A 26,782-nucleotide genomic window follows, 5' to 3' on the forward strand; every position below is an offset into this window, starting at 1 on the left:
AATATTTGCCTGAATAATCATCATAATTCAGTGCAATCATTAACAGTACTTTCAAGCAATTCAGCCCTGAGTATCGCCGGGCAATTCTGCTAGTACATAATAAAAATATATTTATACTCATATATGGAGTGTGTGTGTATATATATATATATATATAAGAAGAGGAACCATGGCCAATGAGGTGTATCCAAGGCATGGTTATTGCTAGTTGCTGGTTGATGACATATACTAGAACATTTTAGAGACAAACTTTAGAAACACCAAATGTGTTGGTATTTTATAAACAAGAAAGTAAATTTCAAAAGTGGTATAGCTGCAAAAACAGCAGAGAAAGATTGAAGAAAACAGCAGAAGACAGAAAAAAATTGCCAGCACGAAAGTATGGGAATTTACACCCTGTACCCCTCAGAAACTGGCTGAGTGCTCTAGCCATTAAGCTAAGTGGCCCCTAACAACAATTACTGTCAATTTTAATGTTAAAGACACATACATGCACACACACATATATGTATACATACACACATATGCATACATACACACACACATAAATGATGAGCTTCTTTCAGTTTCTGTCTATCAATTACACTCAAAGGGCTTTGGTTAGCCCAGGGCTATATAGTAGAAGACACTTGCCCAAGGTGCCACACAGTAGGATTGAACCTGGAACCATGTAGTTGGGAAGCAAACTTCTTACCACATAGCCATGCCTGGATGTATTTCTTTCAGAGAGCATTGCAATGTTGGTAAGTATATAACCTCCTGTTCCTATCCTGGAGGTGGGCAACGTCAGTGAACATGTTGGCTAATGTTCATACGACTTCTCATTTGCTTTGATTTTGTAACATCTACATATTTTTCAGTAAATGATGTATGCCTCTGCCCTGTTATGCCTGTGGTTGTATGTGGTCTTTGCTAGCTCCCATCATCTGGAGATAATGTGATTGATTTTTCTCCAAATTTTCCATAGATTGTGCATTACCTTATCACTGTACGTTTTCTGTAGTTGAAACTGTCGCCTCGTATTCCATAAACAAATGCCATCACCAAGAAGGCGCCAACCTATTTGATGGACTTGGTCAACATGCAAATACAAGGCCCCGGATGTTAAATGAGTAAAACGAAAACGAGGCTTTCAACCGGCAAATTCAGTTTACGAAATGCTTTCGTCGCCCATTTTTAACTTTAACGGAAGGAATTCGATATGTATTTATTGAGATACACATATATATATCTATGTACATATCGATAAATATGTATTTATTTACTTCATGTACACGGCTTATTCCTTTTCAAAGCTTCCCTGGCTGTTTTATTTCTTTTATGCTCACGTATATAGTTATATATATATATTAATAAAAGATATAAATAGTCACAGAAGTATGAGGTGTACCTGAATTGTAAAATTCTCTTTCTCTCTCTCGCTTTCTCGTCCACATATATATATCCTTTCGTTAAAAAAAAAAAGACTTGTGCGATACTAAAGCGAATTTGCCTGTGAAAATTTCTCATTTCGTAGTAATATTTCGTATTCTTATCAACAAACGGAAACTTCATATTCTAAGTTGATAAAATAAGTAGCAGCCAAATTCTGTGATCAATTTAATCGATTAATCTCACTCCCAAGATTGAGACTTTGTGCCTATGTTAAAAACCAGGTAATTGTGCTGTTTACATATAGAAAATAACATGTTTGACTTTAAATTTGGATTGGTCTTAAAAACTTATAATTTTGCAAACATTTTCATCTTTTTTCTTGCATATGATACTCATTAACACCTGGATTTTCACAAAAAAATGGTAATAGTGCGCCCTAACATGAACGGACTAAGTATGTCGTGTGTGTGTGTGTGTGTGTATATATATATAATTTTATGCGCAACTCCATTGTCTCCCGAGACAAAAAGGATGCCAACAATATATATATATATATATATATATATATATATATATTGTTATCAAAAAAGGGGGGTCGAATTAATTAATTATTAATAAATTCGACCAAGCAGTATTCGGTATGTAAAGACCATTTACGGTTATATATATATATATATTATTTACTGGAGAATCGTTTTTGGGATTACCTGGGTTTCCCGTCCATAAAATGTTTAACTTTATGGCGTAGGTTAAACCCTTTACGGACGGGAAACTCAGGGTAACCCCATAAACCGCCCTTCCCCAGTAAAAAAAAAATGACTGCTCTACTTCTTGGAGTGTGCTTTTTCTCCGGATTTATGTTTTCTAAAAACGATCCTTTTATATATAAATAAACGCTGCATTACGTTTTTTATTCATTTGTTACACCCCATTCTGAAGTAGCTGACACCCGGTTTCTGCCCCACTGCGTGGCACCTTGGGAAAGTGTCTTCTTCTGTAGTATCAGGCCGACCAAAGATTTGTGAGTGGATTTGGTAGACAGAAACTGGAAAAAGCCGTCGGATATATATAGATTTTCATAATCCAGTCTGCCTTCTAGTGTAACTTCTATACAGAGTAGTAGGGCTCCAAAAGATCATTTTACCCCGGTTACTAATTTTGACATCCCTGCTATATGTACATGTATATATATGTATGTGTGTGTGTACATAGAGCAAGGATGTCAAAATCAGTAACCGGGGTAAAATGAGTAATTTCTTGATATTGTTTCTCTACCTGTTTGAAATCATTACATTGCAAGCATTGCATCATCTTTAGGAGTAAGAATTAGTCAGTATAGCTGATGTTTGGAACATAATCAGGTGACAGGTACCTTTTTTTTTTCAAGAAATTTTTCCTCAAATTTTACCTGGTTGTAATTGAGGTTGCTAATAAAATATCTGGATAATTTTTTTTTGTTTAGCAATCAGTATTCCTTTCTCTGTTGGATTCCAAGTCATTTTTCCCTGCACTAATGTCTAATTTAATGATTTTCACTTTTCAAAAAAATTATGTCTTAAGTGGGGTAAAATGAGCCATGAATAATTTCAATAATTTGTTCTCTTTAACTGCATGGTATGTAAATATATCAGGAAGAGAGCCACTCCAGCAGATCGTGCAATGGAGAACATTTCGTGTCAAGTCTTTTGTCTTTTATTTAGTTGACTTCCGTTAATTTCATATCATGTGCCATTTTCCCCTGAGCCTCTTTCATTTAACCTAGATATTTTCAATTTTTATTGCATTTCTGATCTTTCCTTAGGATGGGTATTGAATTTGTCATCTTTCCTTAGGATGGGTATTGAATTTCTCATCTTTCCTTTGGATGGGTATTGCATTTCTCATCTTTCCTTAGGATGGGTATTGAATCTGTTTCCAAATGTAATTCTGGAGAATTGAAGAGGCAAACTTACCTTATCTTGGTTGACACATTTTGCCCCAGCCAAATTTGTCTTGTATGCTCAAAGAGAATGGCAATAATTTTTTGAAATTATGATTAGGTCATGTTATAATGCTTTTAACGCATTTAGAGAAGGTCATTTGCTTAGCTGATATAGTTTTTGTAAGGTTGTGAACATTTGTAGAAAATATATTTCTTCTCAAAAGTCAAAAATGCTGTTCATGTGACTTTGTGCAGGTAGCCAAAGACAGATGTGGTTGGGCATTGTCCTAGTGGAACACAATCCCTTTCCTGTTGGAGAGCACTAGCCTCAATTCCTTGATCTTTTCATTCAAATTTGCTAGCTGACGGCAGTACACATAAGAATTGATGATCTCAATGCCTTTGAAATTTTACCAGATACTAAGCACCTTATATATGTGTGTGTGTATCATTCTGTCTGTGTGCCCACCCCCACCCACCTTATATATGTGTGTGTGTCGTTCTGTCTGTGTCCCCCACCACCACTTGATACTTGGTGTTAGTGTGTTTACATCCCCATAACTTAACAGTTCCACAAAAGAGCCTGATAGAATAAGTACCAGGCTTAAAAAAAAGTATTGGGGCCATTTGACTAAAATTCTTCAAGGTGGTGCCCCAGCATGGCCACAGTCTAATAACTAAAACAAGTAAAAGGTAAAGAGATTAAATATATAGTGTAGAAATTGTGTGTGCAAATAGATGTATGACTGCTATTGTTATGTTTTTTGAGGTCCATTAGATTTTCATAATCCAGTCTGCCTTCTATACAAAGTAGTAGGGCTCCAAAAGTTCATAATCATGAAATGCATGTAGGAACTATTATATAAACATGTGTTTATCCTTATTTCTCATATATATATATCAAGTTGTCCAGAAAGTTCTGAGCTATTTCAGGATTTGTGTCTAAGCCCTTCATGCAATAATTCTAATCTCAGTATGACTCGGATTTCAGAATTGTTTGCAGTATCACCTTAGTTCCATGTTAAAAATCAGCATATATTTTACTCCTTTCAGCCCTAATTCCCATTTGAAATGGATAACCAAACGTTGCATATTCGCCACATAATGCTTTTCTTCTTAAAAAAATGGTGAAAATATTGCAGAAATGTATAAAATTATTTGTAGTTTATGGTGAAGATGATGATATTTTGAAGGTAACCATTGCAAAAAACTTGAATATTACAACTATAGAAGTTGGAAATTTCCAAAAGTTCCATTCATGAATACTTAGTGAAAATTGGGTATGTTTCTCTCTATAATGTTTGGCTACCTCACAAACTGTCAGAACAAAACTGCATGGACCAGTATTCCATTTGTGATATGCTTCTGAAACACAATGAAAATAAGCCTTTCCTGAAAGAACTGGTAACTGGAGATGAAAAATGGATTGTTTATATTGTGAGAAAAAGATCTTGGAGATTGTGTGAGGATCCTCAAAAACAGCTTCCAAAGCAGAATATTCATTCAAAAAAATGTCATGTCTGGTAAGATTTCAAAGGCATTATTTACTATGAACTATTCCTACAAAATGAGATCATCAATTCTTAAGTGTACATATATATCAGGCTGTCCTGTTTTTTAAGCGCAATAAATTATAAGAAATTTTAAACATACTCTCATCTTTATTCATTAAAGTAATTTCCATTGTTTTCTATGACCTTAATCCACCTAGCAGGCAATTTAAATATTCTATCAGCATAAAACTCAGTTACTTTTAAGTCATCTAAGTGGATTTTGACACCATCTAAATCATTAAATGATTTTCCTTTTGGAGAGTTCTGCAGAGACAAAAACAAATGATAGTCAATTGGTGCAACGTCAGGGGAGTACAGTGGATGAGGCAAGAGATTCCACCCAAGTTCATGTGACTTTGTGCAGGTAGCCAAAGACAGATGTGGTTGGGCATTGTCCTAGTGGAACACAACCCCTTTCCTGTTGATGAGCACTGGCCTCAATTCCTTGATCTTTTGATTCAAATTTGCTAGCTGATGGCAGTACACTTAAGAATTGATGATCTCATTTTGTAGGAATAGTTCATAGTAAATAATGCCTTTGAAATCTTACCAGACATGACATTTTTTTGAATGAATATTCTGCTTTGGAAGCTGTTTTTGAGGATCCTCACACAATCTCCAAGATCTTTTTCTCACAATATAAACAATCCAGATGTGTTCAAACATGAGCAACAGCATTTCATTTAACCCTTTTGCAATCGGATTATTTTGTCAAATGTAATGCTTCTTTATTCACATTGGTGTAAAAAAGGTGTTTCAGTGAAACATGATGATAGGTAGTCCATCAGTGTCCAATGACAACAAAGTCTGTTCTCAGTGATGAGAGTGCATTGTGAATCCAAAGTCCAAAGCTGGAAGCACACAGGCACCCACAGATGTCATAGCAATAGTCTGTCGACTGGGTTTAGGCAGATGATACTCTGTGACATCTTTCTCTTGCAGCATTGAGACGCAGTTGCCAGTCCTCTTCATAGGCAGCTGCTGCTCAAGAGGTAAGAGACCTCCACATTGTTCTGTCCAAAATCCACAAGGCCAGCCAAGCACTTGGAAAACTGAAAGTGAAAGCCCTCCAGCAGAAAGGAATCAGACTATCAACAAAGCTCAAGATCTACAAGGCTGTATTTGTTTCTGCACTACACTAAGGATATCAAACATGGACCCCATACTGTCAGCACATCAAACAGCTGGAACAGATTCACATATGAGCACTGTGCAGGACCATGGGCATTCACTGGCAGGACAGTGTGACAAACCAAGAAGTGCTGGACTGGCCATGTCATCAGAATGATTAACAACCATGTACTCAGACAGCCGTTGTACAGCAAGCTCACACATACAAGGAAGACTTAAACAGGTACAAAGACACTCTGATAAAAAACCTCAAATAGAGCAGCATTAGCCCATGCAAACTTGAAACCTCTGCAGCAGACAGAAAATATTTTAGGTAAATTAGAAAATAGAAATATTTTTTTTAAATATGTAGAAATAAATTTAAGACAGTTTACAACTGTCTAGTAATTGTCTTGTGTTCTCTGTCTTAAGATACTCTATCTTTTATGAAACTTGCATAGTCAAAGTGAAAGTATTTTTTTTAATCTAATGCACTTATTGACAAACTTGTGTAGTTGTCACTTATTTACTGGCAATTCATAAATTCCTTTCAAATTGATATTAGTTTGGGGACCAGCAAGGAGAATGTTTTGTGAGGCCTATTATTGTATGTCACACTTGTGGATTATGATTAAGGTCTTTGAGAAAAATTTTATAAGTAAGAATGATGTTGCTTTGGGACCCTACCTTGAAATGGATGGGATCTCCTCCTCATTAGAAATTCTCAGGGACCCCTCTTGGATATCCAGCCCTCAGACTGATGTACTTGTTGGATCCCCACCCTTTGTAAGTCCTTCTGATGGATGCAGGAATAGTCAAATGATCCAAAGTTTGATATTACTCTTCTACATCTTGGCAAACATAGCAGTGAGTTGTTCTAAGCTGTTTAAATGAAAATGAACAGATTAGAACTGTATGTCTTGTTTAAACTGTTGTCTTGTTTCACACTAACACCTGGTCCTTAGGCTCCTTTAATGGAGTCCACTCTGTTGCAAGCATTCAGACCAGGTCCTTGTTTTGAGAATAAAGAGTTGTGGTTTCTTCCTCCATAGTCATCACTACAATTTCTTTAACTAAACCATAAAAAGGAAATAATTGTAATATATATAAATAAAAAGGTCATATTGTTCTTGACTTCAGCAAACTTTTTGACTGTCCATTTCAAAAATCTGCTTTAAAAGATGCTTAACAGAACATTCCCCTAACAAAATGTGCTAATAGAATCCTCTCTAACTTTTATTTTACCAATTTAGATATGTGTGGCAAGGCACAGTCATCTCTGTTTTCTTTATTTGCATCAACAATAATTTACTCTACTCTCACACTCCACTCAGTGATCCCAGCGTTCAGTTTTTGACTAATTCAGTTGTCAAAGGTCACTAAATATTAACAAACTAATCAGGCCTGATCCAAAATGCAACTGGAAACAATTTACTTTTGAGCCAGAACCTATACTCACCCAAGTCTTCAACCTCTATCTCTCTACAGAGATTTAAAAAATGGATGTATGCAATTGTATGTCTCCATCCTGTAATCAACTTAGTAATCTCCCATTCAACACATCTAATATGATTGAATCACTTGTAAACTATCCCTTACTACACTACTTTAAATCTCTCTTCCCACCTCACTCTCATTTACAACCACCTCAAAGGGTTACATCAATTCAGATCCATAAAAGACCATCCCATATATTTTAATGTAGCCTCTTTCTGTTGAGAACTTCAGCAAAAAAAAAAAAAAGAGAAAGAAACAATGTTGCCTTTGTTGAATGTGTGAATTTTGCTGTCCTATCTAATTATAATCCTTAAAAGAGTCAATGGTTTACTACTGTTTATATTAAAATAGTAAATTTCCTTCTGAATTTTGTTTACTTCTTTAGAATACCAAATGGATCTCAGCAAGAAAGCTGTATTAATCCAATGGGTGAGTAAGATGTATGATTATACTTATTTTAATCCCCATCTAGTGAAAAGTTGTAGTAGCTTAGTAAGAATTCTAGGCTCAATTTTCTTGTATTTCAAATATTCTTCTCTAAATGACACGCGTTTCTGTTTCATATATTCTTCTTAAATACACCATCTTACCTGTTTATCTACTTGGATGAGATATTGAATCGCTAAGCTATACATGGTCATTTTCCCCAAGCCTCACCCCACATTCCCTTCCCTGTTTTCAGAGTTGGCACTATCATTGTAGGCAAGTCTTGTGAAATTGTAGAGATGCTTGAAAGGAGACAGGTTGATGTATGCTGCATACAAAAGTTGGCACACTGAAAGGTAGATCTAGTGAGATTGCAGAGATGCTTGAAAGGAGATGGGTTGATGTATGCTGCATACAAGAGGTAAGATGGAGAGGAACTTCAGCTAGGGTCCTCAAAGGCAAGGCACATAGGTATAAAGTCTTCTGGCAAGATAACATGGATGGAGTAAGGGGGTGTAGGCATACTCCTTGCAGAGAAATGGGTGGATAAGGTCATAGAGGTTGTCAGGGTATGCGATAGAGTGCTTAAGCTCAGGCTAGTCCTGCAGAACAGCACAGCTACAATTATCTCTGTCTACGCCCGACAAGCAGGGCTACCAAATGATCAGAAGTCCATTTTTATGATACCCTTCTACAGGTTACTTCAAAGACGAGTGGCAATGACCTCATCTTTGTGGCTGGAGATTTTAATGGGCATGTTGGGCGGAAATCCAGTATCTTTACTGGTGTACATGGGGGCCATGGTATTGGTTCCCGGAACGATGAGGGAACTAGGTCACTGCAGTTCTGTGATGCATGTAACCTTTTAATCTGCAACACTAACTTCAGGAAGCTAAACAGCCACCTGATAACCTGTCAGTCAGGGGTCTCTGCTAGCCAGCGGGACGCAGGGTTGCTCTCAAAATACAAATCCCTCCCAGGTAAGGAATGCACCCCCAGCATAGACTAATCATTAGTGACTTTTGACTCGAGACCAGGAGGATACTAAGAAGCAGACCAATCCAGTACTCTTCCAGACCTAGAGTAATGTGGTGGTGGAATAATAAGGTAGACAAAGCTATCAGAGCAAAGAAACAGGCCTGGAAGGGCGGGGGTAGCAGTGAACTATACCAGATAGCCAAAAGAGAGGCTGGGCGACAGGTATACATAGCTAAGGGCGAAGCAGAAAGAAGTTTGCCAATGTCCAGCGACATGAGGACCAAAGAACTGAAGTATTCCAGATTGCAAGACAGTGTGTGAGAGGAAATTGTGATATCACAGGAGAGAAATGTGTCCACATGGATGATGGTGCACTTGCTTTGAATGGTTTGGAAAAGAAAGAGGCTTGGAGGAGCCATTATGAAAGAATGCTGAACATGGAGAATGAATGGGAGGAGGAGAGCCTGCCAAATGTTGATCCAGTAGAGGAACGAGCTATCCGAATAGACAACACCCTGGTAGATAAAGCAATTAAGGATATGAAGCCAGAAAAGCCCCTGGCCCATCAGGAATCACTGCTGAGTTGCTTAAAACATCTGGTGGTGTGGGCTATGGCCTAGTCACCCGTATTGTAAACCAAAACAGTCCAAAAAGCAAAATTCATTAAAAGAAGCTGATGGTGTGTGTTTGGTGATCTAGCGTAGGTGTGATCCATTTTGATTTCATTAAACCTGGCTCATCAGTCACGGCCAAAGTATACTGCAGCCAATTGGACCATATGATGCAGAAACTTACAAAAAAACAACTTAGATTAGTCAACAGATCCACTCCTATTTTATTGCAAGGCAACGTCAGACCACACATTGCAAAAATGACATTGGTGAAACTACAGGAGTTGGAATTGGAAGTTCTCCATCATCTACCATACTCACCTGATCTTGACCCCACTAACGACCATCTTCCAGAATTTGGATAACCTTTTGATAGGAAAAAAATTTAATTCCATTGATGCTGTAAAACAGGTCTTCCAAGATTTTATTGACTCTAGATTGCCAGACTTTTACAGTTCTGGACTGGACAAGCTACCGCTGAAATGGCAAAAGTATATTGACAATACGGGTGCATGTTTTGATGAATAAAACTATTCTTTGTATTTATAAAACATTAGCAAACTTTTTTTTCTTTTCTACAAATTTCATACCTAATATATTGTAAAAGGAAATCAGTCTCACATAAGTTATTAAAGTATTTTCTTTCATTCTTCCTTTCCAGTTGAACAAATTAAATCCTCACCTTGTCATAGAATCGCTCTCTGATTTGAGAGAAGGAGAGCAGTTTATTGCTTTATTGAACAAAATGTAAGTATATTTTGTTAACAATGAAATGTAGTGGCCTGGATCTGTAAGATCAAGGTAGTGGCCAGGCTCCAAGGCATCGATAATGTAGCAGATCTCATGGCCCTCTACCTGGAGGGAAGCGCACTGGCACTGTACTTCAAGATGGATGAGGAAGATCAAGTGGCACTGGAGGGAAGTCTATATGGAGGGAACATACACCATGTTTGCTAAACTGGGAATGGTCAAGGGGACAGAGGAACAGGTCGATGAGTATGCCATGGAGGTTCAGAGACTGGCTATGCTATCTAGTTTGTATTGTATGTTCATGAGATGAGCCAGAAGGAAAGGGCTATGATGTCAATAGTCCTGACCAGAAGAGGAAGAGAGGAAGTGAGAGAAGCAGGAGCAGGGTCATCCTCTTTTGGCTTGGTGCAGTCACCATGAATGGATGTCAGCAGAGTGAGCTAGCGGGATTGGTAGTAGCAGCTGCTAACATTAGGTGCGATGGGTAGAGCACATGTTTTGGACTTAGTATAGTTGGACAGCCAACAAGTAGATGGGTGAACTGTAACTTATTTCCCCACATCACAATTCCCTCATACAGCAAGTTTTTTTCAGTACGTGTGTATAAATATATTTCTCCATTGTTATTGCCCCCTTCCTTGGCAGCGAAGATAAGGATCACCAGCGATGCTGTCAGACCTTTCTATAGTGAAGGAGATGTAGTGGCCTGGATCTGTAAGATCAAGGTAGTGGCCAGGCTCCAAGGCATCGATAATGTAGCAGATCTCATGGCCCTCTACCTGGAGGGAAGCGCACTGGCACTGTACTTCAAGATGGATGAGGAAGATCAAGTGGCACTGGAGGGAAGTCTATATGGAGGGAACATACACCATGTTTGCTAAGCTGGGAATGGTCAAGGGGACAGAGGAACAGGTCGATGAGTATGCCATGGAGGTTCAGAGACTGGCCATGCTATCTAGTTTTCGCAGAGAGGGTCTCGAAAAGGCAGCACATCTGGCCTTCATAAATGGCTTTCCTGGTGACATTGGTGCAACTGCTGGGCAACGAGAAAATAGCGATGAGTGAGCTCATCACTCAAGCAGGTGGAAGGCAGTAGTGATAGCAGCTGCAGAAGCCTGCAACATAGTGCAACAACCAGTAAAGAACGAAGAGGAGAAAACTGCCATGAAGTGACAGTGACCATTCATGGGTGGGTGCTTCAAGTGTCAGGGATTGCACATGGCAAGGGACTGCACAGAGATGAAGCCCAGACCCATTTGCTACTGGTACAGGCAGGCTGGGCATATCACTCAAAATTGCAGCCAGAGAAAAGGCCACAGGGAAGTTGCTGCCTCTCAAACTTCCCCGTGTTCGAGTACAGATGCTTGTGCAGTTGCTGCCCGTAGTTGAAGTCTTGGTTGGGGAAAAGGCATTCAAAGCCCTTGTAGATATGGGCTGCGTGACATCTCTCATGACCCTAAGGGTGACAACAAAAATGGAAGGAGACAAGTAGTGTTTGGACCGTCATTGCCAGCAAAATTGGATGTAAGGGTAGCAGTGGTGGGCATAACATTGAGGCTGTGGGCGCTTGTGATTGACCATGTGGTAGACAGAATTGATGTGGTAATGGGGTGTCAGTGTTGGTGGAGATATGGTTCCATTTGGTGGTTCAGAGGTTTCATATGCAACATGAGAGGGAGCAGAGCTCTGTGATGGGTTGTACTGCTTACACCAGTGAGGACAGAGATTTTCAGGTGGTGTTCAATGGTCAGTGGTGGATGGTAGAGTGTTGCTGGAATAGAGAGCCCTTGATGCCGAAGAACAGGCTGAGCTGCTACCAGCATACCTTGAAAGGACATACCAGGAGTGAGTTTGAAGGAAAGGTAGAGAGGTAGATTAAGGAGGGTGTCCTTATCCTGTGGAAGGAGGAGGTGGTGAGCAGAGTGCTACTACTAATGACAGCAGTGCAGCTAACAAAGGGCAATGTCAGTCCGGTACTGGACTTTTGGGAGATGAATTGCCACATATTGTACCACACGGGTGGTGAAGTGACTGACATCTGCAGTGAGACGTTGCATGAATGGAGACAGATGACAAGGGCAGTGACGATTGTTGACTTGAAGTCAGCATATTTGCAGCTCCATGTGAGCAAGAAACTGTGATAATATCAGCTGGTGCAATATAAGGGCCAGATGTACTATTTAACTAGACTGGGTTTCAGGCTAAATTCTGTGCCAAAGATCATGGCGACAGTGCTCAAATCTATCCTGGGAAAGGTGGACAGGATCAGAAGGGCCACCAGTTCCAATATAGATGACATCTTGGAAGACGAGACTGTAGTGCCTGCCACAGAGGTTATAAGTCATCTAAAGAAGTTCGGGCTAATTGCAAAGTTCCTGGAGTCAATGGTTAGAAGAGCTGCACTGGGGCTCAAGCTTCAAAGAGATAAAACAGGCCCATTGGTGTTTTGGAAGGGGAATGAGATCCCGGAACTGGGTACCTGCATCAGCAGGAGAGAACTAGTGGGTCACTACCCAATCACAAGGTGGTTACAAACAGCATGCAGCTACATTTAGACTAGCAGATGGGGCAAACTGGGGAGACAAAGTGGGATAGGAGACAATGGCAATGATGTGGGAGATCCTAGAGAGGACCCAGTAAGACCCAGTAAGAAAAAACTAGTATGTGCCCAAATTGGAGAATGGGACTGTATGGTGTGATGCTAGCAGCATAGTGAGAGGTGTTTTACTGGAAATCAGAGGTGTCGAAGTGGAGGATGCGGCCTGAATTGGTGCTGAAGTGGGTAAATCTGACACTGAAATGGGGGCTGCACTCAATCAAAATCTTACTGGATGGGTAGGATCAGTGATCACTAATGAAAAGAGTATTTGAACCAAAGGGGGTTGCAGAGATGTTAGCAAAGCATTACCTAGGGTTTCTAAGAGAGCTGGCTGCCAAATTTTACTTGATGCTGAAAGGAAGGAGGCAGACATTTTGATCAAGGTGAAAAGGCCTGGTTGGCAGAGCTGGAAGATCCGAAGCAGGGAATAGCTGCAGTATGTTGGTTAAGTAACTCGGAACTAAGGACACTTCATACCATGCATCATATGGTCATGGGTAGGACCCTGCATCTTGCCAGGAGGGTTGACACCAACGTTACTAGACAGAGCATTCAAAAGGTGGTCAGGAACTGTGACAGGTGTCAATCCAGTAACCCTGCTCTGGGTGTGCATGAGCAGGGAAACATTTCAGTAGAGCACAACTGGAAATAATTGTCAGTGAGTGTGACACACTATTGGCAGGGGACATATCTCTCGATGGTTGACTGTGGGCCAGGTTGGATGGCCATTTGGAGAGAAATGAAGACAGACAGTGCAGACAAGATTGCTTGTGTCCTGAACAAGATATTCCTGGAGCGGGACCCTGTGGATGAATTACTGATAGACAACACACTGCATTTCGTTTGGAGATACTGTAAGAGATACTTGATAAGTGGAGCATGTGCTGCTTCTTCAGAGTGACATACAGGCTGAGTGGAAATGGGATCATGGAAAGACATCAATGAACGATCAAGATCATGGTGGAGAGGGAGCACATCTCACCGCTAGAAGCAGTATTCAGGTGCAATATATCACCCTAGTCAGGACAGGCCAAAGAATCTGGGTCACACAAAGTGATATTCAGATATGAATGGTGGCATCCAAGTAAGCCATCAGAATGCCCTGCAGAAGAGAGAAGGACTGTCTTCGTGAAGGTGGGAGATGAAGACTGGGTCAAGCCCCGAAGGCATGATGTACATCTCAGTGGAAAAGAGGAACAGTGATGGCTGTTGATTCCAAAACTAACATTTCTGTGGATGGAATACTGCATCATGTCTTGGATGTTCACAGAATTGTTGCTTCGCTGGAGGAGAGGAAGAGAACAAAGCTCCCTTCCTACAGAGGTCACAGTGTGGGAGGCGTCCACCCAGGTGGATGGCAGATTTTGACATAGAGCAAAGTATGGAGGTGATCTTTGAGATCCAGGAGGTGTGTGGGGATGAGATGAGCCAGAAAGAAAGGGCTATGACATCAACAGTCAAGCCTTTGATGACGAGTAATTGGAGAAAGGGATTCAAAAAGAATGAATGTCTGAGAAGGAGGAGGAATTTGAGAAAGTAAGTGTTTGGAATGAGATAATGGGATAATGCAATTTGGAAAGGAAACAATGATGAAAGAAAGATCAGAAATGGGTATTAGTGAGGTGGGAATAGGAAAGTAAATGTACACATAGAGAGTACTCAACAAATTAGAGCATATACATTTGCAAAGGTAACTGAAGAGGGAAACTGGAAAGATAGGAAAGCACTATCATCATCATCATCATCGTTTAACGTCTGTTCTCCATGCTAGCATGGGTTGGACGGTTCGACCAGGGATCTGGGAAGCCAGAAGGCTGCACCAGGCTCCGGTCTTATCTGGCAATGTTTCTACAGCTGAATGCCCTTCCTAACGCCAACCACTCCGTGAGTGTGGTGGGTGCTTTTTACGTGCCACCTGCACTGGAGCCAGGCAAGGCTGGTATTGGCCACGGTCGGATTGGTGCATTTTACGTGCCACCTGCACGGAAGCCAGTCGAGGAGGCACTGGCTTCGGCCACGAATTCGGATGGTGCTTTTTACGTGCCACCGACACGGAAGCCAGTCGAGGCGGCACTGGCATCGGCCACGATTCGGATAGTGCTTTTTACGTATCTCCAGTCCAGGGGTCCTGGCATCTGCCAGGTGCCAGTCATAGGATTGGTTCAATTTCGATTCCGATTTCGATTTCACTTGCCCCAACAGGTCTTCACAAGCAAAGGGGGGTAGGCATAGGTGCCTTCACCGGATGAGGTTCGATATCGACTTCGCTTGCCTCAACAGGTCTTTGTGTGTCCAAGGGAGGAAAGGCATGCATAAGTGGGCTGGACTCACTTGTCCTGCCTGGTCTTTTCACGCACAGCATATTTCCAAAGGTCTCGGTCGCAGGTCATTTCCTCAGTGAGACCTAAAGTTCGAAGGTCGTGCTTCACCACCTCAGCCCAAGTTTTCCTGGGTCTACCTCTTCCACGGGTTCCCTCCACTGCTAGGGATTGGCATTTTTTCACACACCTATCTTCATCCATTCTCGCCACATGACCATACCAGCACAATCGTCTCTCTTGCACACCACATCTGATGCTCCTTAAGTCCAACATTTCTCTCAGGGTACTAACGCTCTGTTGAGCATGCACACTGACATTACACATCCATCGGAGCATACTGGCTTCATTTCTCGCAAGCTTACGCATGTCCTCAGCAGTCACGGCCCATGTTTCACTGCCATGTAGCATGGCTGTTCGTACACATGCATCATACAGTCTGCCTTTTACTCTGAGCGAGAGGCCTTTAGTCACCAGCAGAGGTAAGAGCTCCCTAAACTTTGCCCAGGCTATTCTTACTCTAGCCGTTACACTTTCACCACACCCACCCCCACAACTGACTTGGTCACCAAGATAACGGAAGCTATCAACTACTTCTAGTTTTTTCCCCTGGAAAGTGACGGAAGTTGTTTTCTGCAGATTTTCAGAGGTTAATGCTCCCGAGCATCTGCCACATACAAAACTATCTTCCCAGTTAGCCTTCCTTTGACATTGCTGCACCTCTTATGTGTCCATAGCTTACACTGGGTACATCTTATAGAGTTTCTACCTACACCTTTTCTACAGATCGAGCAGGGCCATCTTCCTGAAGACATTTGTGGATTGTCTACCTTCCTACTTATTAGTACTTTGGTTTTAGCTAGGTTGACTCTAAGGCCCCTCGATTCTAGACCCTCCTTCCACACCTGGAACTTCTCCTCCAGTTCTGATAGTGACTCAGCAATTATAGCAAGGTCGTCAGCATATAGGAGCTCCCAGGGGCAACCTGTCTTGAATTCCTCCGTAATTGCCTGGAGGACTATGATAAATAGGAGGGGACTGAGTACTGAACCCTGGTGGACCCCAATCTCTACTTTGAATTCTTCTGTGTACATGTTGCCAACCCTAACCTTACTTACGGCATCCCTGTACATGGCTTGCACAGCTCTCACCAGCCATTCATCTATCCCTAGTTTCCTCATTGACCACCAGATAAGGGATCGGAGGACCCTGTCAAAGGCTTTCTCCATGTCAACGAAAGCCAGGTACAGGGGCTTATCTTTGGCTAGGTATTTCTCCTGCAGCTGTCTCATCAGAAATATGGCATCAGTGCTGCTTTTCCCTGCCATGAAACCAAACTGCATCTCGTCCAAGTTGACTCTCTCCCTAATCAGTTGGGCTATGACCCTCTCTGTAACCTTCATTACCTGATCCAACAGCTTGATACCTCTGTAATTATTTGTATCTAGGGCATCTCCTTTACCTTTGTAGCAGTTGACTAGTATGCTGCTACACCAGTCATTGGGTATGACTCCTTCGTGTATCACCTGGTTAACTATACGGGTGACTAGGTTATAGCCGACACTGCCAGATATTTTGAGCATCTCTGCAGTAATTCCTGATGGGCCTGGGGCTTTCCCTGTCTTCATGCTTCTAATTGCCTTAACTACCTTGGAACTTTCAACTTGGATGGCTGGTCCCTCTGTTGGGTTGACATTTGGCAGACTCTCTTTATCCCATTCATTTTCTTTATTCAGCAACCTTTCATAGTGGCATCTCCAAACCTCTCTCTTTGCATCCTCATTTAGCGCAAGTGAACCATCATCCATGCGGACACATTTCTCTCCTACCACATCACGATTCTCTTTCACACACTGTCTTGCAACACGAAATACCTCAAGTCTTTCATCCTCACGGCGCAGAACATTGGCAAATTTTTTCTTTTCCGCTTCCCCTCTGCCTAAATACACCTGTCTCCTAGCTTCCCTTCTGGCTGTCTGATACAATTCCCTGCTACCACCGTTCTTCCAGTCCCTCCAAGCCTGTTTCTTTTGTGTAATAGCCCTGTCAACCACCTTGTTCCACCACCACATTACTCTGGGTCGAGATGGGACTTTGCTCCATCCACAGATCTGGTCAGTGGCTGTCAGCAGATTGTCCCGTAGAAATCTCCAGTTGTCTTCCACATTAAGTGAAGCTATATCCCGTTCTATTTCGTCAAAGGCTTCGAGTAGTATGTCTCTAAATCTCTGTCCATTTGCAGGATCTTTAAGCTTCCAGACCCTTCTCCTCCAAGCTGGTCTTCTTCTGGGCAACCATTTAGCTCTGATCTTGATGTCGCTAACTACTAATCTATGTTGAGGAGTACATTCTTCGCCTGGAAAGGTTTTGGCATTTATAAGCAGCCCTCTTTCCCTCTTTCTGGCGAGGATGTAGTCAATCTGACTAGTGTGTCTGCCAGAACGGTAGGTGAGAGGTGGGTTTCCTGAAGTTGGTATTGCAAACCATAAGGTCATTTGCATCGCAGAACTCCAGCAGCCTGGTTCCCTCCTCATTTCGGGAGCCAAAACCGTAGCCTCCATGAACGCCATGGAAGCCCCCGACATGCCGTCCAACATGTCCATTGAAATCACCTGCCACAAAGAGAAGGTCACTGTCATTTGTCAACAAGGTAGTCTGCAATAGGGTGTCGTAGAATTGGTCTTTCTGCGTTTCCGGTAGCCCTGCTTGAGGGGCATATGCCGAGATGATGGTAGCTGACCTATGGTGAAGCACTAATCTAATCTTAAGTACTCTATCACTTACTCTGACTACCTCGATTACCTTATCTACCCATTTCTCCGCAAGAAGTATACCCACGCCCCCGACCCCGTCAGTGTTCCCTGCCCAGAAAATCTTGTACCTGTGTTCCTTGCCTGCGAGGAGCCTAGCAGAACCTCCTCTCCACCTTACTTCAAATGACTGAAACAAGTAAAAGATAAAGAATATATTAAATTCCTTTAGTCAGTTATAGTTTTCAGAAGAGTTCAAATTTTAATGAAAGTATAGACAAGGTATCAGTGGTTTTCTAAAATATAATCTGTAACAGTTATTCATTTGTTTTATTTAGAAAAGCTACTTCTTATGATGTGAATACAAAGAAAGAACGCTTTGAAATTATACAGAAGTTTATTGAGGGTATGTTGTTTTACTATATTCTTTATTGTTGTAGTTTTTTGACTCAGTTATTTTGTGATTGTTTCAGTTTGATAAGTATTGTTAGACTATTTTATAGAGATCATGTATCCCAGGGAAGGAAACTAAATGAAAAGGTGACACTGGGGAGTGTTCAGATGTTCAGTTTAAAGTCACATAAATACCTCCAGTTCACAAAAAAGCATTGAACTATATCCTTTAAGGAACATAAATTTTGCTTACTTTGTCCTTCTACATTATGAATGCATAACAACTGCTTTTTGATAGTTGCTCCTTTAGGGAAATCAGCAGATCACCACTCTCCTTTTGCAATCTCAGGAAGTCACCCACTCAACCTCTCCAGTCACTGGCCTGCTCACTGTCACTTTTCTCTATGTCTCACTCTCCACTGAGGCAGTCATGTTTCCCTAGAATGCAAGATTCCTTTATCTGTCTCTCAAGCCTACTCCCACCTCAGTTGAGGGGGTTTTGTCTTGCAAGTTACTTTGTGATCTAACTGTTGCTGGTGCCACATAAAAATCACACAGTGCACTCTGTAAAGTGGTTGATGTTAGGAAAGACATCTAGCTATAGAAACCATGCCAAAGCAGACAGCAGGAATTGGTGACTTGCCAATTTCTGTGGATCCATTCAATCCATGCCAGAATGGAAAACAGATGTTGAATGATGATGGACATATAATACTATTCATATTTTTAAAAAATTTGTTGGCCTCACAGAGGTGAAGTGGCTGAGTGCCTTTCAAGTGTTAGACCTCACAGCGGCAGTGACTGAGACCTTTGACATTATATTGTGCTTTAGCACAATCGCAGTCAAGCTGAGCAAAATCGCAATCGTAGCACATACCGGTGTCACACAAATTGGCACCCATGCCAGTGGCACATAAACGCACCCCAGTGTCATACAAATGGCACCTGTGCCAGTAGCACATAAAAGCACCCATTACACTTTCAGAGTGATTGGCGTTAGGAAGGGCATCCAGCCATAGAAAACCATGCCAAATTAGACTGGAGTCTGGTGCAGTCTTCCAGTGTGCCAGCCCAGTCAGACCGACCAACACATGCCAGCATGGATAATGGACATTAAATGATGATGATGAAGAAGTATCATATTTACTACCATAGATAAAAATGAATGTAATGAGATCAAAACACCTTTTTAATATTGATATCAAATTTTGGCACAAGGCCAGTAATTTCGGGGAAGTGGGTTAAGTTGATTACATCAATCCCAGTACTCAACTGGTTCTTATTTTATCAACCCCGAAAGAATGAAAAGCAAAGTCAACCTTGGCAGAATTTGAACTCAGAATGTGAAGATGGATGAATGTCTTTAGTTAATACTAATCCTAGATGATGATCTTCTAATTTTACTCCTTGTTCTTGCTGGCATGACTAACTGAGAAACAATGTCTTCGTTTCTAGATAAATATGATTATAAACTTGTTGAGCAAGTAAATTTTGACAAAGATAATGAACTGGATTTTGCCAAGGTAAGCTATGTAAGGATATCATTGGTCTATATACCGTTTGTATCCACATATTTATGTACAAGTGTTATTTTAAATGCTCAACCAGCAACTAGCACAGGTTCCAACATAGCACTATTCATGAATTACTTCACTATGCTTAACAGCGAATACACATCCTGTGAGAACTCCTGTACAAGTAACCCAGGCAGCAGCATTGCAGCTACAACTTCGTATGGCACGTACCACAACTGTCTCTGCATCAACACCACAACTTCTTGATACAGCATTTCTATTATCATGTACAATTAACTACAAACTGGTAGTTCTCATTCTTGTGTCTATGAACATTCGTTTAACTTCTCGTTACAGACTCTCTCACTGTTTCTTCCTCATTGTTATTCTTATATGTACTTAACGCACATGCATACATCCATGTCTATGCACTTAGTTCTCATGACAGCCTGTCTATTATTCTCTATACATGACTCACACACAGACACGCAGGTTGACATATCAAATAAAACTTCTCTAAAACATTCTATTCTGTTGTGTCTCTCTCTTTCCCCACTGGCATATATGCATTATTCCAGCCTTCTGAACGGAGTTGTTATTAGATGGTTTCACTACCTGAGACCACAACCTCTCTATAATGGTAAACCCAACATTCTAGATCATCATTCCTTCTAAAATGGTGACTCTACATAGAACATGCACCACCGACCATCTAATGTATTGTTGCTGTATATATACATAATGTGAAGATGCATGGCCTAGTGGTTAAGGTGTTGCATTCATAATTGTAAGATCATAGTTTTAATTCCCAGGTCAGGCAATGTGTTGTGTTCTTGAGCAAAAAGCTTCATTTCACATTGGTCCTGTCCACTCAGCAGTAAATGAGTCCCATCAATAGCTGGGAAGTTAACTCTGCAAAGAAACGGTGTCCCATTCAATGGAGAATGATGTAATCTTTATCGCATATATACCATGGAAACCACATTAAGCTCCAGCCTTATGAGTCTTAGGATTCAACCTCATTGAGGAGATGACGAGAAACTGAGACTTATGGTATTGTGTTGTGCTTGAGAAGCTAAGTAAAACTGTGGCCATCCATGCATACAGGCATGTCCTTTACAACCTGTGCTAGCACAATGTAAAAAGCACCCATGCTGGTGCCGCATAAAAAGCACTTAGTCATGTAAAATGCACTTGTGCCAGTGCCACATAATAAGTACTTGTGCTGATGCCACATAAATAGCACTCATGCCAGCACCAAGTGTAAAGAACACATGTTGGCACCATGTAAGAGTACCCATGCTGGTGCTATGCAAAAGCACCCAGCAGACTCTGTAAAGTAGTTGTCATTAGGAAGGGTGTCCAGCCATAGAAAACATGCCAAAACTGACAAATCATGTATGGGCAACTCTCCAACTGGCCAGCTCCTGTCAAACCGTCCAACCCATGCCAGCATGGAAAACTGACATTAAATGATGATGATGATATATTACTAGCTTGCAGTGAATGTTTTTGTTAAATCAAAAGTTGATTGTATTCTGTAATTGGATTATTTCAGATTGCTGTTCTTGTGTTGGCAGCTGGGGTAAAAGGGGGACCTCAGGAAGAATTCATGAAGGCAGCACTCTCATTGAATGAGCAGTCACAATTAGAGATAATGAGCATCTTAAAGCAAGCCTTAAATCTTCCTTTATATAATTTTCAACTAGATAATCTCTTCACCCATAAACATTGTGAGTAATTTTTATGTCTTTTTCATTTTTGGCTCAATTTCCATCTATAGATATATTTTCCATCATATCATTTCTTCACATAGTGGGAAGGGCATGAACTTAGAAAGGATTTCTATGACTGTATAATAAGAAAAAATAATGAATATTTGTAGATATCTAATTCCCAACAGATTTATCAGTTTCATTAAGCTTCTATATAGCTAAGTTTTTTGATGAACACTTCATAAAACATGAAAATATATGTGAATAATCATGGCATAATCATTAGCAACACAATTATTTTGTGTGAATTCTTACTGCAAGCACTAGGAATTAAAAAACTATATGTCCTCATTGGAACCTCAAAGCAGTCTCTTACTCCACTTAAAAATAACAACTATATCTCCCTCAAATCCAGCCAACTGCCTAAAAAACAAAAAAAAACAAAAAAAAAACATTAATAATGTAATTCAAAACACATTATACTTAACAAACAGATTGATCTTGGCTTCAATATGAGGATGGGTTGAAAAGTTCATAGGCTGACTATGAAGAAGTGATGCTAAAGCTGTGATATCTTGCATGCATTAATTTCAACTCTCTTATTAATAACTGTATTGTTTCTTTCCAGGTAAACTGACATCTCACTATTCAAAGAAGACTTCAGAAGTAACTAGTAGTGACTTCTCTTAAAAATCAACAAAATTTGGCACCATGGTGTTATCAAGCAGAAAAAGGCATTTAACTCCCAAAGAGATTCATACTGACATGGTTGCTACATTAGGGGATGACACAGGGAAACAGGGAGTCTTGAAAATGACCTGTAACTACCATCCTGTAACTACCATCACCAAGGAAAACATTGTTCATGTTCACTACATGGTGATTAACTATAAATCAAATAGCCAATGCTATTAGCATATCCCATGAGAGGGTTGAGAATGTGCTGCGCAATGAACTTGGCATGATGAAGGTTTCTATTTGGTGAGTGCCGTGTCTTCTGACACCTGATCAAAAGTGCACCAGGCTGATGACATCACAAGAAAATCTGAGACATTGTTTGAGACAGATCCAGCTGGTTTCCACAAACATTTCCTAACCCAGGATGAGTGTTGTGTTCATGACTTTGAACCAGAGACAAAGAGACAATGTATTCAGTGGAAACACCTCTCCTGCTCCAAAGAAAGCCAAGATTGTTTCACCCACAGGGTAGGTGATGGTCTCAGTTTTTTGGGATGCAAAGGGCATTGTGTTTATTGTCTATTTTCAAAAGAGTCAATAGAGAATACTCTGCCAAGTTGCCAAAGAAGTTATGAAAGGTTATCAAGACCAAATGTCCAGGAAAACTGCAGAAAGGATCTTGTTTCCTCATGACAATGCTCCAGCATTGATTTCAATGGTTCTTGTGCATGACTGTGGCTTTGAACTGGCTTATCACCCTCCTTATTCTTCTGAATTGGTGCCATCTGTGTATCATCTGTTCCTCAACATGAAAAATCACTTGGCTGGAAACCAGTATCGCAGTGATGATGACATCATCTGTTGATAACTTTTTTGAGCAACTGGATGAAAGCTACTTCACTAAAGGGATCCAAGCACTGTAGCACTGATGGAAGAAGGGTGTGAAGTGCAAGGGGAACTATATTTAAAGATAAATCTCATTTGGTCACATTCCATGAGAGTATCTTAGTCAGCCTATGAACTTTTCAGCCGATTCTTGTACCTGATTATAGATCTGACTGATCAGTACTCCAACTTCTATCAAAGATGTAATTTTATTAATTTTATACCAAAAGCAAATCTATATGAGCAAAATCTATTCTTGTGTTCTTGACCAACATTGTGTATACTTAAATCAGATGACTTTTAGTTGAGATAAAAACTATCTATTGGTGATATAGAGTTACATCATTACATCTCATGATTTCTGTATTAATCTGTCATTTTATAATTTTCCAGTGGAAATCTTTGACTCAGAGAATAATGAACATTCAGGTCAGTTTATTGCCTATATTAGAATCTAATTATATTATCATCATCAGCAGCAGCATCATTTAACTTCCATTGGATGGTTTGACTAGGGCTGGTAAGCTAAAGGGCTGCACCAGACTCCAGTCTGATTTGGCATGGTTTCTATGGCTGGATACCCTTCCTAACACCAACCACTCCGATGTGTAAAGGGTGCTTTTAACATGTCACTGGCATGGGTGCTAGTTGTGTGACACCAGCATTTATCTTTGTCACTATGAGGCCCAATGCTCAATAAGTGCTTTTTACGTGCCACCAGCACAAGAGTTAGTTACATGACTCCGGCATCAGTCACATTGCCTTCATGAGTCCCAATGCTCGAAAGGTGCTTTTCATGTGCCACCAGCATGGGTGCTATCAACCACAACTACAATTTCACTTGGCTTGATGGATCTTCTCAAGCATGGCATATCACCAAATGTCTCAGTCATTAGTCATTACCGCCATAAGGCCCAACATTCAAAGATCATGCTTCACCACCTTGTCCCATGTCTTGGATCTACCTCTTTCACAGGTTCCCTCCACAGTTAGAGATCAGCACTTCTTTACACAGCTGTCCTCGTCCACACATATCACATGACCATATCAGCACAGTCATCTCTTGCACACCACATCAGATGCCTCTTATGCCCAACTTTTTTCTCAAGATGCTCATACTCTATCATACATGCACACTGACATTGCACATCCAACAAAGATGCTAGCTTCATTTCTTACAAACCTATGCATGTCCTCAGCAGTCACAGCCCATGTTTCACTGCCATATAGCATAGTTGTACATACACGGGCATCATACAATCTGCCTTTCACTCTGAGTGAGAGGTCCTTTGTTGCCAAGAGGTAGAAGCTCTTTGAACTTTGCCCAGTTTATTTCTGTGAAATATTAGAAATCTTTTGAACTGTTATTTGTCATGATTTATTAACAAATCAAAGGACTATTAGGAAAATTCTTGAAACATGTGCTACTACTGGGCAAGATGATGTCCATTAAAGAAAACTTTTAATCTCAACTTGCAGTCACAATATGGAAAATTATAACCATACTGCAATAATCAATGTGTACTCTTAATAATAACCAAGTCAATATAAGAAATCATAGCTGAACTGTTATAATTATGATCAATGTATGTTCCAATAATAACTTTTTAAATCAGGTGAGAACTGAAAATAAAGCAAATTTGTTTGTCCCATCTTTCATGGTATGAAAATGTCATGTAAATGGAATGGCCAACTATGACAGAAAAGAAGAGTGTGATTGACTTGAAACATAGGGAAATAAAAACTGATGAGGCCAACTTCATATATATATATATATATATATATATAGGTGATGAGATAGAAAACAGGATTGAGAGGAATGATAACATACTGTACTGAAAACCTGTCTAACACCAAATAGCAGTTGCTAAAATGTTAAAATGACGATTATGATGAGGTATAAATACTATATTTATGTGTGTGTATACAAGAAAATAAGTTTTTCTTTCTTTTTTTTTTTCACACTATATGTAGGCACAGGCATGGCTGTGTGGTAAGAAGCTTGCTTCCCAATCATGTGGTTTTGTGTTCAGACCCACTGTGCAGCACCTTGGGCAAGTGTCTTCCACTATAGCCCCAGGCCAACCAAAGCTTTGTGACTGAGTCTGGTAGATGGAAACTGAAAGAAGCCTGTTATATATATAGATGTTTGCTCATCACTATCACTTGACAATTGGTTTTGGCTTGTTTATGTCCCCATAACTTAGCAATTCAGCAAAAACAGACTGATATGATATGGGCTTAAAAATAAGCATTGGGGTTGATTTATTCAACTAAACCCTTAGAGAATCATCAGCTTCAAATGAATAAATTCTCCCACCTATATTGAGTACATTTTCCACTATTTGTACAACCAAACCCTTCTCTGTCTTTATATATGTATAAATATGTATATGTATGACGAGTATATAGGGATAAATTATCCAGGTGGATACTGTAAGAGCTCTCAGGTATAGTCCAGGTTCTGGCTAGTCACAGCAAGTAGTAAGAAGCATCAAGGATTGTTTAGTAAGAGCAATCCCACTGTAATTCTTCTGATGGGTAAATCAAGGTTCACTTTGCTAGATTATGAATGTTTTCAGGAGTGTATATCCAAATCAATTACAAAGAATACAGTGACTGGTACATCGTCAAACTTTTCTTTTAATTTAACAGTTAATTGTACAGCATAATTAGTTAAACTAACTAATTAACTAATTATCAATCTCTTGTACCAAACTGCTAAGTTACAAGGACATAAACCAACACCAGTTGTATAGCAGTGGTGGAGGACAAATACATACACACACACACATGCATATATATATATATTGAGTCATCCCATAAATAATGCAGTTTTTTCAATTGCATGAACTAAAAGTTGGAGAGGAACGGGATAAACTACCTGCATCAACTTGCTATAAAAGCAGTTATTTAATTTTACATTGTTCTTATTCTTAATGTAAGTTTTGAAGAGTGCAGTTCGATTTTAACAGTTAGTTTTTCAAAACTATAATGGAAGTGACAAAGGAGCATATTCAGCATATTTTGCTTTATAAGTTCAGTAATGGCAACAATGCACCAGAGAGTGTTAAGAATATTAATGCAGTATTTGGAGGTCGGACAATAAGCGTAAGCCAGTTTCAATAGTGGTTCCAAAAATTCTGAACCGGAAACTACAGCCTAGAAGATGAGTCTCATCCTGGAAGATCTGTACAGCTCTACGAAGATGTCCTGCAAACCCTGGTGGAACAAAATTGCATCATAACTGTTGAGGAACTAGCAGAGAAGCTTGGATTTGGTCGATCAACCATTCATCGACACCTGTGTACCATTGGAAAAGTCAGCAAATTGGGTTCCTCACAAACTTTCCGAGTCTAATCATATGCAGAGAGTGAATGTGTGCTCTTCTTTGCTGTCATGTCTCATGAATGAATCTTTTTTGGACCAAATAGTGACTGGTGATGAGAAATGGTTTCTATATAAAAATGTCAAGCACCGAAAACAGTGGATGGGGAAAGGAGAAACACCAGCACCCCTGGCTAAAGGTTTTCGCCCATGTAAGGTGTTATCTGTTTGGTGGGATATGAAAGGTTTAGTCTACTTTGAACTTTTAAACTCAAATCAAATGATATCAAAGGAGATCTACTGTGAGCAGCTTGAGAAGCTTAAGTGAGTGCTAGAAGATGGACGATCATCTTTAGTTTCAAGACAAAAGGTGTTCTTTTATT

The 26,782-nt window shown here is 40.2% G+C and overlaps 1 protein-coding gene across 2 annotated transcripts in view; it reads left to right on the forward strand.

The window, feature by feature from the left end:
- Positions 1-1,440: 1,440 nt before the first annotated feature.
- LOC115217667 (golgin subfamily A member 4-like) overlaps positions 1,441-26,782 on the forward strand; it is a 72,215-nt gene continuing 46,873 nt past the window's right edge. For both annotated transcript variants that reach the window (XM_036507545.1, XM_036507546.1), the window contains exons 1-7: positions 1,441-1,655; positions 7,841-7,884; positions 10,132-10,217; positions 18,226-18,293; positions 19,736-19,803; positions 21,353-21,527; positions 23,466-23,501. In XM_036507545.1, coding sequence (XP_036363438.1) covers positions 7,849-7,884; positions 10,132-10,217; positions 18,226-18,293; positions 19,736-19,803; positions 21,353-21,527; positions 23,466-23,501 — 469 coding nt within the window. In that variant the 5' untranslated portion in view covers positions 1,441-1,655; positions 7,841-7,848. The remainder of the gene's footprint in view (positions 1,656-7,840; positions 7,885-10,131; positions 10,218-18,225; positions 18,294-19,735; positions 19,804-21,352; positions 21,528-23,465; positions 23,502-26,782) is intronic.

The sequence above is a fragment of the Octopus sinensis genome, linkage group LG11 (genome assembly GCF_006345805.1).
Source record: "Octopus sinensis linkage group LG11, ASM634580v1, whole genome shotgun sequence".
Classification (NCBI taxonomy): domain Eukaryota; kingdom Metazoa; phylum Mollusca; class Cephalopoda; order Octopoda; family Octopodidae; genus Octopus; species Octopus sinensis.